This window comes from Miscanthus floridulus, unplaced genomic scaffold (assembly GCF_019320115.1).
Source record: "Miscanthus floridulus cultivar M001 unplaced genomic scaffold, ASM1932011v1 fs_329_4, whole genome shotgun sequence".
Lineage (NCBI taxonomy): Eukaryota > Viridiplantae > Streptophyta > Magnoliopsida > Poales > Poaceae > Miscanthus > Miscanthus floridulus.
This window is the reverse complement of record NW_027096593.1, coordinates 19,882-33,153: the sequence shown is the minus strand read 5'-3', so window position 1 is coordinate 33,153 and position 13,272 is coordinate 19,882. Positions and strand designations below refer to the sequence as shown.

Sequence of the window (13,272 nt, the reverse complement as noted above, 5' to 3'; positions counted from 1 at the left end):
TATCTTCAATCGCGCTAGCCAGAACATCGCGGTAGCGGCGATGCTACTCCAGATCATGCCTGAGCCCTCTACCACAGAGGGGTGACTGGTCCACGGCGAGCTCCAAGACCTCCTCGAGACCGCCGTGGTACAGCAGGCCGAAAGATCTGCCTCTAGACGACATGGAGACACCTCGAAACTACCTACGTCATCGCCTCGACAGGGTAGAGAGGCCTCGGTTCGTCCCAAGACTGCTCGAGCACCAACGGCCAACAGGGCCTCCTCGATGCACGATCGCCTTGGTGACCGACGCGAGGCACAAGGCAACCACGATGTGGTCAGCAGGCAACGGCGCCACGACAACGAGGGGCCCGCCCGAGGCTACCACCTGTACCGAGGCGGTCGCTACGACAGTGGGGAGGACTGCAGTCCTTCTCCTAGGCCACCTGGCCCTCGGGTCTTTAGCAAGGCCATCCGCGGCACTGACTTGGAGTACGGCTCCCCGAGGCTATAGGCCTACAATGAGCAAAGCAACCGCACTACCCATGAGGATGCCCTCGATCAACTGGAGGAAGTCCAAGACGTCGCGCTGCTACACTCGGCCAAGTACCAACAAGCCCTACGACGCTATCAAGCCCGACGCATTTGAAGCCGAGACCTGAAGGTGGGCGACCTGGTGCTAAGACTAAGGCAGAGCAACAAAGGCCGCCACAAGCTGACCCCGCCATGGGAAGGGTCATACATCGTTGCCCAAGTGCTAAAGCCCGGGACCTACAAGCTGGCCAACGAAAAGGGCGAGATCTTCACCAACGCTTGGAACATAGAACAGCTACGTCGCTTCTACCCTAAATTTCCAAGCATTCTATACATTGTTTTTCGAAATACAATAAAGAAGCGTTCTTTAGTTGTTTTAATTTTTCGAGAAACCCCCCGAGCCCATTGATGGGGGGTCGGCGTTACGATAACGCTATAAGGGAGACTTGGCTCTGCCTCTACAGAGGTGCCCATCACGAGGCTCGAACAAGACTCAGCTCTGCCTCTGCAGAACCGAGCCTCCCTCGGGGGCTAGAAGGGGGGGACCCCCTCTAAGTCCCAAGCACCATTTTTAGTCGTTTTTTGAAAAAAAATTCTACGCCAAACTCTCTCTCGTTCTCTAACAAATCGATTGTAAAAACCTAAGGACCGAAAAGTCTGTCCCAGGGCCAAAAGGCCGGCCGAGCCGCGAGACAGCCTACGCCTCCGGGCTATGGCAACTCCCTCACCACCTTTTGCCCGAGGGGCAGCTTAGGCTCTGAGGAAGTTTTTTGCAAGTGATATGTTTAGAGACAAGGCAGAGGGCAGAGGCTCAGAAATACAATAAAAACGATTAAAAAGCATATACACATGAGTACTTTAAAAAGGCCTCGACGGTCACAAGCGTTACGGTACAATAATCTAAATCCTAATCTATTTACATGTCCCTTTTGGCCCAGATCAAGGCTTAGGGTCCCCAGCGTCGACGGACGGCATGGGAGGAACCACCTCCTCTTAGAACAGCTTGGCCAGCGCCGTGCTGGGGCCCTTGGCCGCCTCCACCAGCTTCATGACCTCAGCCTTAGCCTCCTCGTCATCCTCAGCCAAGACGTAACCGTCGCTGATGGCCTCGAGGTTGATGCCGGCGTAGTGCGAGGAGACGACGTCTAGGGCGCTTTGACACCCGTATGCAGCACCCCCGGAGCCGCTCGTGGACTTGGCCGCTCAACGCGATCAAGCGGCTCCTGAGGGAGCTGCCTGACTCAACCCCCTCGACCTCTAGGGCCTCGTAGGCGGTACGGGCGGTGCCCTGCAGCGCGTTGTGCTCTAGGATCTTGGCCTCGAGCACCGCCTGCACTACGATGGAGGCCTCGGCTACCCGGGCGACCTCCTTCTCCAACCCTACGCCAAGACAAGCGGGATGGGGTTAAGCACAAAAGGAAATAAGTCGAACAGGGGCGAAGGCCAACGAGACTCACCCTCGGCTTTCTCTTTCCAGCTCTGGACCTCAACCCGAGAAGCCTCCCTCTCCAGCCCTGCGTCACATCGGGGAGTTAGGGGTCGAACGCAAGAAAAATAAATAAAACAAGGGGCGTGGCTCAACGGAACTCACCCTCGGCCTTTTCCTTCAGGGCTAGGGCCTCAACCCAAGAGGCCTTGGCCACCTTGAGGGCCTCGGCCAGGGCACCTTTCATCAGTAGGTGCGCACCCTGCTCCGCCCCTAGCTGCCCAGCGATGGCTTTGGCAGAGGCCTCCACTTGTTCGGCCTAGGACCTGAAGGTGTCCCGCTCACCGGCCACCCGGGTCAGCTCCTCCTCCAGCTCCTTGATCCGCGCCGCCAAAGGGGCGGCCTGCTCCTGAGCCGTGGCCGCCTGAAAGGTCCTAATGGCTAGAGGGGGGGTGAATAGCCTAATAAAAATTTCTACAACAACACTTAACCAAATGGTTAGACAATTATGAGGCGAAGCGAGTGTTGCGCTAGCCTACTCAAAATGCAAGCCACCTACCACAATTCTAGTTTAGATAGTGTCAATTCACACAAGATCAATGACACTACCCTATGTTAGTGTGCTCTCAAAGGCTAACTAAAGAGCCACACCAACCAAGCATGCAAGCTCTCACAACTAGCTATACTAAAGAGCTTGTCAACTAGTTTGCGGTAAAGTAAAGAGAGTGATCAAGAGGGTTATACCGCCGTGTAGATGAATGAACCAATCAATCACAAAGATGAATAACAATGATGACCAATCACCTCAGAATCAATGATGAAGACAATGATTTTTACCGAGGTTCACTTGCTTGCCGGCAAGCTAGTCCTCGTTGTGGCGATTCACTCACTTGGAGGTTCACGCGCTAATTGGCTTCACACGCCAAACCCTCAATAGGGTGCCGCACAACCAACACAAGATGAGGATCACACAAGCCACGAGCAATCCACTAGAGTACCTTTTGGCGCTCCACCGGGGAAAGGTCAAGAACCCCTCACAATCACCACGATCGGAGCCGGAGACAATCACCACCTCCGCTCGATGATCCTCGCTGCTCTAAGCCGTCTAGGTGGCGGCAACCACCAAGAGTAACAAGCGAAATCCACAGCGAACCACGATCACTAAGTGCCTCTAGATGCAATCACTCAAGCAATGCACTTGGATCACTCCCAATCTCACTATGATGATGAATCAATGATGTAGATGAGTGGGAGGGCTTTGGCTTAGCTCACAAGGTTGCTATGTCAATGAAAATGGCCAAAGATGTGAGCCACAGCCGGCCATGGGGCTATAAATAGAGCCCCAATCAAATAGAGCCGTTATACCCCTTCACTGGGCAAAACACGCTCTGACCAGACGCTCCGGTCATACTGACCGGACGCTGGCCCTCAGCGTCCGGTCACCCGATGGACGCCACGTGTCATCACCTTCAAACGTTGTTCGTCAGATTCCAACGGCTACGAAGCTGACCGGACGCTCTGATCAAAACTGACCGGACGCTGAAGCCCCAGCGTCCGGTCGTTTCCAGTAAGCTCCCCGAGGCATGTTTTTTCGACCGGACGCGTCCGGTCCACCTTAACCGGACGCAGACCAGCGTCCGGTGCTCAACCCTACCTACTGTGCCGTCTGACAGCTCGACCGGACGCAGCCCTTCAGCGTCCGGTCGCTGAGTGACCCAGCGTCCGGTCAGTAGACCGACGCCAGCATCATTTCGACCAACTCCATTTCAACTCTAACTTCTTCACCCTTGCTCAAATATGCCAACCACCAAGAATTTTGCATCCGGCGCAATAGAAAATAGACATTTCATTTTTCCAAAAGCGCCGAATCATCTCAACCCTGCAAACACCTTGTGCACATGTGTTAGCATATTTTCACAAATGTTATCAAGGGTGTTAGCACTCCACTAGATCCTAAATGCATATGCAATGAGTTAGAGCATCTAGTGGCACTTTGATAACCGCATTCAGATATGAGTTTCACCCCTCTTAATAGTACGGCTATCAAACCTAAATGTGATCACACTCTCTAAGTGTCTTGATCACCAAAACAAAATAGCTCCTATGGTTTATACCTTTGCCTTGAGCTTTTTGTTTTTCTCTTTCTTCATTTCAAGTTTAAGCCCTTGATTATCGCCATGCCATCACCATTGTCATGCTATGATCTTCATTAGCTTCTTCTACTTGAGTGCGCTACCTATGTCATGATCACTTGATAAACTAGGTTAGCACTTAGGGTTTCATCAATTCACCAAAACCAAACTAGAGCTTTCACCGCCTCGGCCTTCGCATCAACACAGTGAAGGCAGAGGTCCTCCACCTCCATGCTCTGCGCCGATAGAAGCTCGTTGGCACCGGCAAGTAGGTCCTTCTACTACCAGAGCTGGTCCTAGACGCCCCTCTCCCATCGGAGGAACAACGACTTCCCATGGGACCGGGCCTCGAGCTCCTAGATAGGCAGAATGGACGTCAAGCACTGCAAGAAGACTTGGGAAAAGACGACATAGAACAAGAAAAGAAGACGTGTACCTAGGCGACGCCGGGCAGGTCATCAGCCATGACGGACAGTGCTGTCCGCAGCGATCGCTCCGCTAGCTGGCAAAATTGCTCGAAGGAGTCCTAGCGCCCCCTCGGCCGCGTCCTCAAGGGCGAACAGAGGCTCCCCCTTAGGGTCGTCCTGGCTCTGCCACGAGACACGCGGGTGATCCCACCCACGGGGTTCGGGTTGTACCCGCACGAGGGCTGAGCTTCCCTCGCCAGAAGTCAGAGCCGGCTGCTCCGTGGTGCTGGCCGCCTCAGCATCCGCCACCTCCTTCCCCCGGGAAGTATCGTCGGAGGAGATCGAATGGACCTCCACTTCCTGGGCGCTCTCCCGCGATGGTGGCGGGCCTTGGACCAGGGGTGGTACTGAAGCTTGCCCCGCCTCCGTTTCCACTTCCTGGGCCGCCAGATCCACCGCGCCCACACCGGCCTCCGCCACCTCGGCCTCGGTGGTCTCGGGGGCTTCAGCCTCCGCCACCTCGGCCTCGGTGGTCCTAGACGCCTCGGCCTCAGTCGCCTCGTCCTCGCCCTCGGCGGCCTCGGCAATTGAGGGCGCCTCAGCTTCATCTGGCTCGAGGGCCTCGGCCTCACGAGGCGTAGGCGCCTCCTCCCCCACCTGCCTCGTGATCGCCTCGACAGCCCCTCCTTGAGTGACTGGCTCCTTTGGGTCGGCCCTAGCCAACGCCGCTCCACGCTGTATGGCGGCTTGCGCCTCCACCACCCATTGGGTGGTGGAGCTGGTGCTCACCTTGAGCGCCTTACGTGGCACCAGGGCGGGCGCTTCCGCTTGATGCTTCCGGCTGAAGGCAAAGCATTCACGAGGTCAGCACACGGCCAAATAATGAGTAGAAGATACTACAAACTCCGCCGACAAAATACTTACCCCGAATGGGGACACAACACCTTCTGCACTGCGCCCCTCGTCCGCTACGGCGACGATGGCAACAGCAGGAGCACGGCCCCCGTGTCCGTTGGTGCCGGCCGGCCCTCGCCAGACCCTAGTGCCCCCTCGACCCTCTGCAGAGGCTGTTGGGTCGCCTCCGCCGCCTGCTCCACCTCCACCGTTGAGCCCACCAGGCTGACGGCACGCTTCCCTAACACCCATGCCTCAAGCGTGGCAGCCTCGACCTTGGGGCGAGCGATCATCGGCCCCAAGGCGTCCTCTCCTCCTCCTCCTGGAAACGCCGGGCTGCTCGCCGATGCCCCGAGCACCGTCCCCCTGATGTCAGGGAGATGGTCTAGGGTACCCTGCCCCATCTCGCTCTCATCGTCATCGCTCGAGGAAGCCGACAACGATGATGATTGAGATGACTCCACCGGGAGACCATCGTGCCTCTGCTGCCAGCGACGCTTCTCCAGCTCTTCGCGCTCAAGGTTCTTCCTCTTACGCCTTGCCTCCTCGGCGTCCTTCCGCTTCTTTTGCTCCTCGGCATACGCCCTATTCACCACCCGTCGCTCTACGTCCTAGGGAACGGGCGGCGGGGAGGCTCGCACATCCCTCATCCCCTGCAGGAACAGCGAACGCCAATAAGGGAACAGGAAAATGCAAGGAGCAAAGAGGCCTTGAAGGCCGCAGCGGCGCGTGACTTACCAGAGAGAGGTACCCCCACGATGGGCGCATCGCGAACAGGGTCAGACCATCGCCCCTCCACCGTCTCTCTCACCCGATGTAGAATCTCCTCGTCGGAGAGGGCGACGATAGACATTCAGATGCCCTCGATCGGCTCATCCGGTGTCATGTTGAACAGGCGCTGCCATCGAGCCATCAGCGGCAGCACCCTCCGGCGGTGGAAGGCCACCACGACCACAGACGCCATAAGGCCGCGGCTACGCAGCCTCTCTAGCCCCTCTAGGAGCGACTGCAGCTTGGGCTGATCAACCATCAAGACGCCATACCTCCACTTCTTCGGCTGGCTCTCCATGACCCGCCCGGTATAGGGAGGAAGTCCACCGTCGTCATTGTGGAGGTAGAACTAGCTGTTGTACCAGCAATGGTTGGACGACGCGAGCTGGGTCGGGATGTAGAGGAGCTACCGGTATTGGCGCACTTAGAGAGTGCAGCCACCGACCCTCATTGCCTTCCGTGTGCCCATCGTGCCCGTCGGCTTGGTGGTGAGCCCCGCCTGGAAGAGGTGGAGCCACAGCTCCCAGTGGGGGGCGATGCCTAGGTACCCCTCACAGACGGTGACGAAGATTGCCGCCTGCGTGATGGAGTTGGGGTTGAAGTTGTGGAGCTCCACGCCGTAGTAGTGCGGGAGCGCCCGCATGAACCGGTCCACCGGTAGGGCAAGACCACGCTCATGGAAGGACACAAAGCTCACGATGTAGCCATCGCGTGGCCTCGGCTTCGGCTCGCCCCCCAGAGCAATCCACTCCAGTCTGTTGGGGTCGGTAACCGAGCGGAGAAGGCCATCATTGATGAGTGACTACAGCATCTCCACGGACACGTCGGACGGACCCCAAGAATCCACCTGAATGACAACAGCGCCGCCGGCCATGGGTGCGGTGGAGAATACGGCTACGGTGGTAAGGCGAGCTCTCGCTATCCCTCTCTCTCTCTCTCTATCTCTCTCTCTCTCTCTCTCTCTCTTCCTTCCCCTTCTCCCTCCTCCCCGGCGCTCTCTATTCTTAGCGGTGACTCGAGGGCAGAAAAGGCGAACGTGGGCAAGGTAAGGAGGAGAGGGGCGAGGCTCGTCACGTATTTATGCAGGAAGAGGGCGAAACGGACTTGCGATGAAACCGGAAAATTTTCCCTCAAATCTGGCGCAGTTAATCCGGATCCGATTAAACTACCCATGCGTCCACCTTTTCCTTGTTAACCGCACATGCACAGTAACGTCCCATCCGTAGACATCGCGTCGCATCTGACCGTAGCAACGGCAGGCGTTGTTCCGTCTCTCCAAGAAACCGCCTCAAAAGGCGCACCTGCCGTTGTCAGCCGATGGGAGGGGAATATCCCCCACTGAAAGGACCTAGGATGCCGCCTAGAGGGGGGTGAATAGGCATTTCTGAAAATTAACACCTTTAAATGCGGAAACGATTAGTAAAGAGAGTTTTCAAAATAGAAACTCCAAATAACGAGTAGTACCACCCCTCACAAGTTAGCCACAGAGTATATAAAAGATACTAAATGAATCTAGGAGCCAAACGCCTACAACCAAAGAGTTAGAACACAATACAATTTAGTTTGGCGCAGGGGCTAATACCGGACGTGTCCGGTATGTATACCGGACGTGTCCGGTATTCACGACTTCAGTGGAACAGCCCCAAATTTGCTCCTTTTGATTTCTATCTTCAATCCAAACTGTAGGAAACTATTAGAGATAGTAATATACACAGAGTATCTGCAGAATAGCTAAAGCAACATAAATATCAAATGAAATGCGAATTGAGACACGATATTTGTTTTACCGAAGTTCGGACTCGTTCGAGTCCTACTCTCCGTTGAGGGGGCTGCGGGCGACCCAGCGAAGGTCAGGCCTAGAGGGTACCACGAAGGTCACTCTAGCCAGAGTCTTTTCCAACTCCTTTTCCTCCTTCCACTAAATGATTCCGAGGCGGCGGAATCGACCGTTACAAATTTTCCGAAGCAACCACAATCTCTCGGTTGCTCTCCGGCGACGCCTAGCCATCTAGGACCGAAGAGTCCAAGAGTAACAAATGCGAATCACGAGATTGACAATATGCACAAGTGCTCAAGTGGTGGCTTGCTCTCTTTTTCAAATTCTCTCTTAACCCACAAATTGATTTTGCAATTTGGATCACACACTCACTAAGAGAGGGTTTAGGAGAGTTAGCAAGGCTAAAAAACATGTGTCTATCTTAGTAGAATCAACAGCCTCCAAAGGCGGAGGCTTGGGGGTATTTATAGCCCCCTTGGAAAACTAGCCGTTTTATAGCCGTTGCAATACCGGACATGTCCGGTATGACTTACACTGCGAAAACGGTAACTAAGTTACAGTGAAGTTGTGAGGCGTCGGAACTCCCGATGAATGCCGGGACTCCCGACTCAAGTCAGAACTCCCGACCCTCAGCAATTTTGAAAAACATGTAACTGAGTTAAAGTTAGTGAGGTGTCGGAACTCCCGACACATGTTAGAACTCTCGACCGTCGGAACTCCCGACTCACGTCGGAACTCCCGACCCTCAAGGCTTTTGAAAACTAGCCGTTGGCTTCTGGTCATCCATACCGGACACGTCCGGTATGACCAGGACAGTGAACCCTCCAAGTCAATTAGAGTGCGAGACGTCGGAACTCCCGACCCATGCCGAAACTCCCAACCATCGGAACTCCCGACCTACGTCGAAACTCCCGATGAACCAACCCGAGAACAACAATTTTACAGCTGCTGGACAAATACCGAACACGTCCGGTATTGCCAGACCAGCAACAAATCAGTTAGCTCTTTTATCGCTCAAATACTCAAAACTCACATGGGTTGGCTTGAGCACTTATGAAACATTATCTATCAATATGATGCATCCCTCTTAATAGTACGGCATACCTATTAAACTCAAGATCAAAGGAAAAAATGAATTTATACCACTTGAGTTGATTTCTTTTGAATTGATGCCGTCCCTTTCAATCTTCATCAAGTAAGGGTGCTAACAAGTTGATGTTGATCTTTTCACTTGAGCATAGCCATCTTGAGCATGTGACTTGATTCCATTCATCAAATTTGAATAATCCCAAATATATCAAGTCACTTCCATCAAATACTTCATTATAGATTTGATTCTTCACATCAATATGATCATCTTAGCTTGATTAGTACCTCAACTAAATGCAAGTACTTTCTTCTTCACCCTAGCTAGGTTCTTCGGCCGCCAAGCTGTCGCTTGCCCTTCACCCTTGCTTAGTACCTCGAAGCCTTTCCTTGCTATCTTCACCATCTCAAGCCATCAAGTCACATCTTGTTGTTGAATCATCCATTCATATGTATTGTTATCTTTTTCATTTTAATTTAGCAAGCTTCAAATATGAGACCATTCCATATGCAATCCCTCATGTCTCATTAACTAATAATCACGAGCTTGCTTTTACATAGTACATGGAAATCCCACAATAAATAAGCCTTCACATGAATTCCATTTGCATTGTTGTCTTGTGCTTAAACTAGATTGTTTATACAACAACACATCATTTTGGCTTTCACTAAGTACCTGTGAGATAACCTATTACCTGTCCACACTTAGCAAATGGGTTAGTCCTTTAATCACGTTGTCATTCAATCATCCAAAACCCACTAAAGGGCTAGATGCACTTTCACCCACCCGATTCCTTTCAGATGAAGGAACTGGGCACCGAGCCCGTTACGGTCCAGGGGTTTGAAGGCTGGGCCCCCGAGGGTCTCAACAGCGGCCCAGGACAACAGAGTTAGGGATGACTATGGGCGAGCCCGTATATGGCCGAGACCGAAGCAAGCGATCGCTTGGGATGCCCTAAGTCATGTCCGAGATCGATAGGGAGGTCTCTGAATGGGATCCCACCGTAGGGAGACACCGAGCCCCTGAGGCCAATCGAACGAGCCTGGGACCCACTGGGGAAGCCCTCTGGTACTTTTGGAGTGCGTCTCTGGACTGCTAGCTGACCCCTATCGAATGGGGCACGGACCTCCACTTGGACTTATCCGATAATAGCTCACCGGAAGTATCACCGCTCGCGCCCACCGAGGGTAGCCTGGCATATTCCACCCCTTCTTCCGAACGAAAAGGATGCATGAGGGCCGCACAAAAAAGCTAGGGAAACTCCTGATCACCCTCTCGCTCCATGCAAAGGCTTGGGAGCTCTTCCTGCAACCAAGCCGAGACCCAGCGACCCAAGCTCGCACTCGAGGGCTCGGCAAACAAACCCTCCTTCCGAACGAAAAGGATGCGCGAGGGTCACACAAAAAAGACAGGGAAACTCCTAATCGCCCTCTCGCTCCGTGCAGAGGCTCGGGGGCTCTTCCTGCAACCAAGCCGAGACCCAGCGACCCAGGTCGCACTCGAGGGCTCGGCAAACAACCCCTCCTTTCGAACGAAAAGGATGCGCGAGGGTTGCACAAAAAAGACAGGGAAACTCCTGATCGCCCTCTCGCTCCGTGCAGAGGCTCGGGGGCTCTTCCTGCAACCAAGTCGAGACCCATCGACCTAGGCTCACACTCGAGGGCTCGACAAACAACCACTCCTTCCGAATAAAAAGGATGCGTGAGGGTCGCACAAAAAAGATAGGGAAACTCCTGATCGCCCTCTTGCTCCAAGCAGAGGCTCAGGGGCTCTTCCTGCAACCAAGCCGAGACCTAGCGACCCAGGCTCGCACTCGAGGGCTCGGCAAACAACCCCTCCTTTCGAACAAAAAAGATGCACAAGGGTCGCACAAAAAGCCAGGGGAACTCCTGATCGCCCTCTCGCTCTGTGCAGAGGCTCGGGGGCTCTTCCTGCAACCAGGTCGAAGACAAGCAACTCAAACTCGTACTCGGGGGCTCAGTAAAACGCGATAAAGGGCACCGAGTCCGTTATGGTCCAGGGGTTCGAAGGCTGGGCCCCCGAAGGTTTCGACAGCCGCCCCAGGACAAACAAAGTCAGGGATGACTATGAGCGAGCCCATACATGGCCGAGGCCCAAGCAAGCAAATGCTTGGGATGCCCTAAGTCGTGTTCGAAACCGGCAGGGAAGTCTCTAAATAGGATCCCACCGTAGGGAGGCACCGAGCCTCCGGGGCCAATCAAACGGCCCTGGGACCCACTAGAGAAGCCCTCTGATACTTTTGGAGTGTGTCTCTGGACCGCTAGTCGACCCCTATCGAATGGGGCACGGGCCTCTACTTGGACTTACCCGATAATAGCTCACCGGAGGTGTCACTGCTCGCGCCCATCGAGGGTAGCCTGACATACTCCACCCCTCCTTTCGAACGAAAAGGATGCGCGAGGGCCGCACGAAAAAGACAGGAGAACTCCTAATCGCCCTCTTGCTCTGAGCAGAGGCTCAAGGACCCTTCCTGCAACCAAGCCGAGGCCCAGCGACCCGAACTCACACTCGTGGACTCGGCAAAACGCGATGAAAGCCCTCGCTCAACATGAAAAGCCCCTAGAGGAATAAATTCACTCCTCCAGGGCCTCGGGGGCTACACCCGGCGGGTGCGCTCGCGCGCACCCACCGAGGCCTCGAGTACGAAACACCATCCCACCAGGAGCTGCCGCAAGCCTAGCCTAGTTAAAACCTCAGGAAGAGCGCTCACGCTCTCCTCGAGGCTTGGGGACTACTGTCGGGTACCATAAAAAGGGGTCCCCTAAGCAAGAACCGAAAAATCACTTAGACCCTGTAAAAATCGAAGCCAAGAGACAACTACTGGCAAACCCCCACCTTATCTGAGACTCGGCTGGACCGCCTAGCCCACCTTGAACAGTACCCCAACTCGCCCGAGGCCCCACCCGTACGGCCTCGGACGGGGTGCTGATTCTCCGCTCGCTCGAGGCCCCGCACGCAAGGCTCGGACGAGGTGCTGATTCTCCGCCTCGCTCGAGGCCGGCTCGGCAACAACCCCGTCGCCTCCGCCTTGACCAACTTCTCCGACAGGACGTCACGTCCAACTAACGCGTTCAACCGCTCCCGCGATATCAGCCGAACGACGGCTCGACACAGCGGAGTGGCCGACGAGATGTAAGTCACATCGACGCCATGCCGTCCGGGACAGGACGGGGCAGGGGTTACCGGCGCTGTGCTCGGCACTGTGCCCATGACGGACACCCATGCGGCACTGTGCTGCCTAACCCCACCTACTCCAAGGACAGCGCGACGTGGAGAGTCATGTTCGGGTCCCTGTAGCCTCGGAATCAACGTACAAAGACCAACTGCTCCCTATGAGTCTCGGACGTCCGCTTCGGGGTCTCGGCAGCCTCGGGATTCGCGCTCGCCGAGCCCCCATGATGGTTTGGCCTCTGCACCGACTAGGCCTCGGCTCTCTACGTTGTCGACATACAGCGACCGGCACGTCGTCCACAGCATGTGCCATGCCCTGCGTCAAGCTATCACTGGAGCTCCCACGTCGCATAGGATCGGGCGTGACCAGCGCGTCGCTCCAGTACATCAAGGACAAGACCGCTCCACCGACCATGCTGCCACAATGACAAGCTACATGGCTCGGCATGCCGCCTCCGCTCACAAAACACCACGTAGCAAATGCATGTAACGCCCCTGTGCCTCCCTTCGACTATAAAAGGGAGTGATCGGGACCATTTCTAGGGACGCTCACACGCACAGACGGTCACAGACAGAAGGTAGACTCAGACGCTCACGAACAACGCAACGCTCTGTAACACACGCTCCCTCGCTGCCTGAGATCAACATCTCAAGCAACCCACGCCACTACGCAGAGACCTAGGATTAGCTCCCTCTCTTGCCCTGCTTGTAACCCCCTACTACGAGCACCTCGGTGTAAGGAATACAAGATCGCTCTCTCAAACTGGACATAGGGCACCTATTGCCTGAACTAGTATAAATCTTGTGTCTCTTTGCATCACCATCCGGGATTAGGGGCACGCAGTATATTTTCACTAGTTGGTTGAGGGCTCGCCGGTCCAAAACTGTTGACACCGTTTTTTGTACGTGATGGTGATCGGAGTGGATTAATCGGTGGTGGGAAGGTTACTGTGTACTTTGATGGCCGATGGAAGCCAGCTTGTAAAGATAGTTGCCGATAGCTGGTGGTGGTCGATGGAAAGGTTGGTTTGGATTCGGGCGTTGCCGATGAGGTTAGAGGTGTTATTGTCGAT

The 13,272-nt window shown here is 54.8% G+C and overlaps 1 protein-coding gene across 1 annotated transcript; it reads right to left on the bottom strand.

Moving 5' to 3' along the window:
* Positions 1-1,506: 1,506 nt before the first annotated feature.
* On the bottom strand, positions 1,507-5,776 carry LOC136531352 (uncharacterized). Its single transcript, XM_066524017.1, has 3 exons — positions 5,466-5,776; positions 4,830-5,319; positions 1,507-1,707 (listed from the first exon to the last, which is right to left on the bottom strand). The coding sequence occupies exons 1-3, from the start codon at positions 5,774-5,776 to the stop codon at positions 1,507-1,509; spliced, it is 1,002 nt and encodes a 333-aa protein (XP_066380114.1).
* Between the last annotated feature and the right edge of the window lie 7,496 nt (positions 5,777-13,272).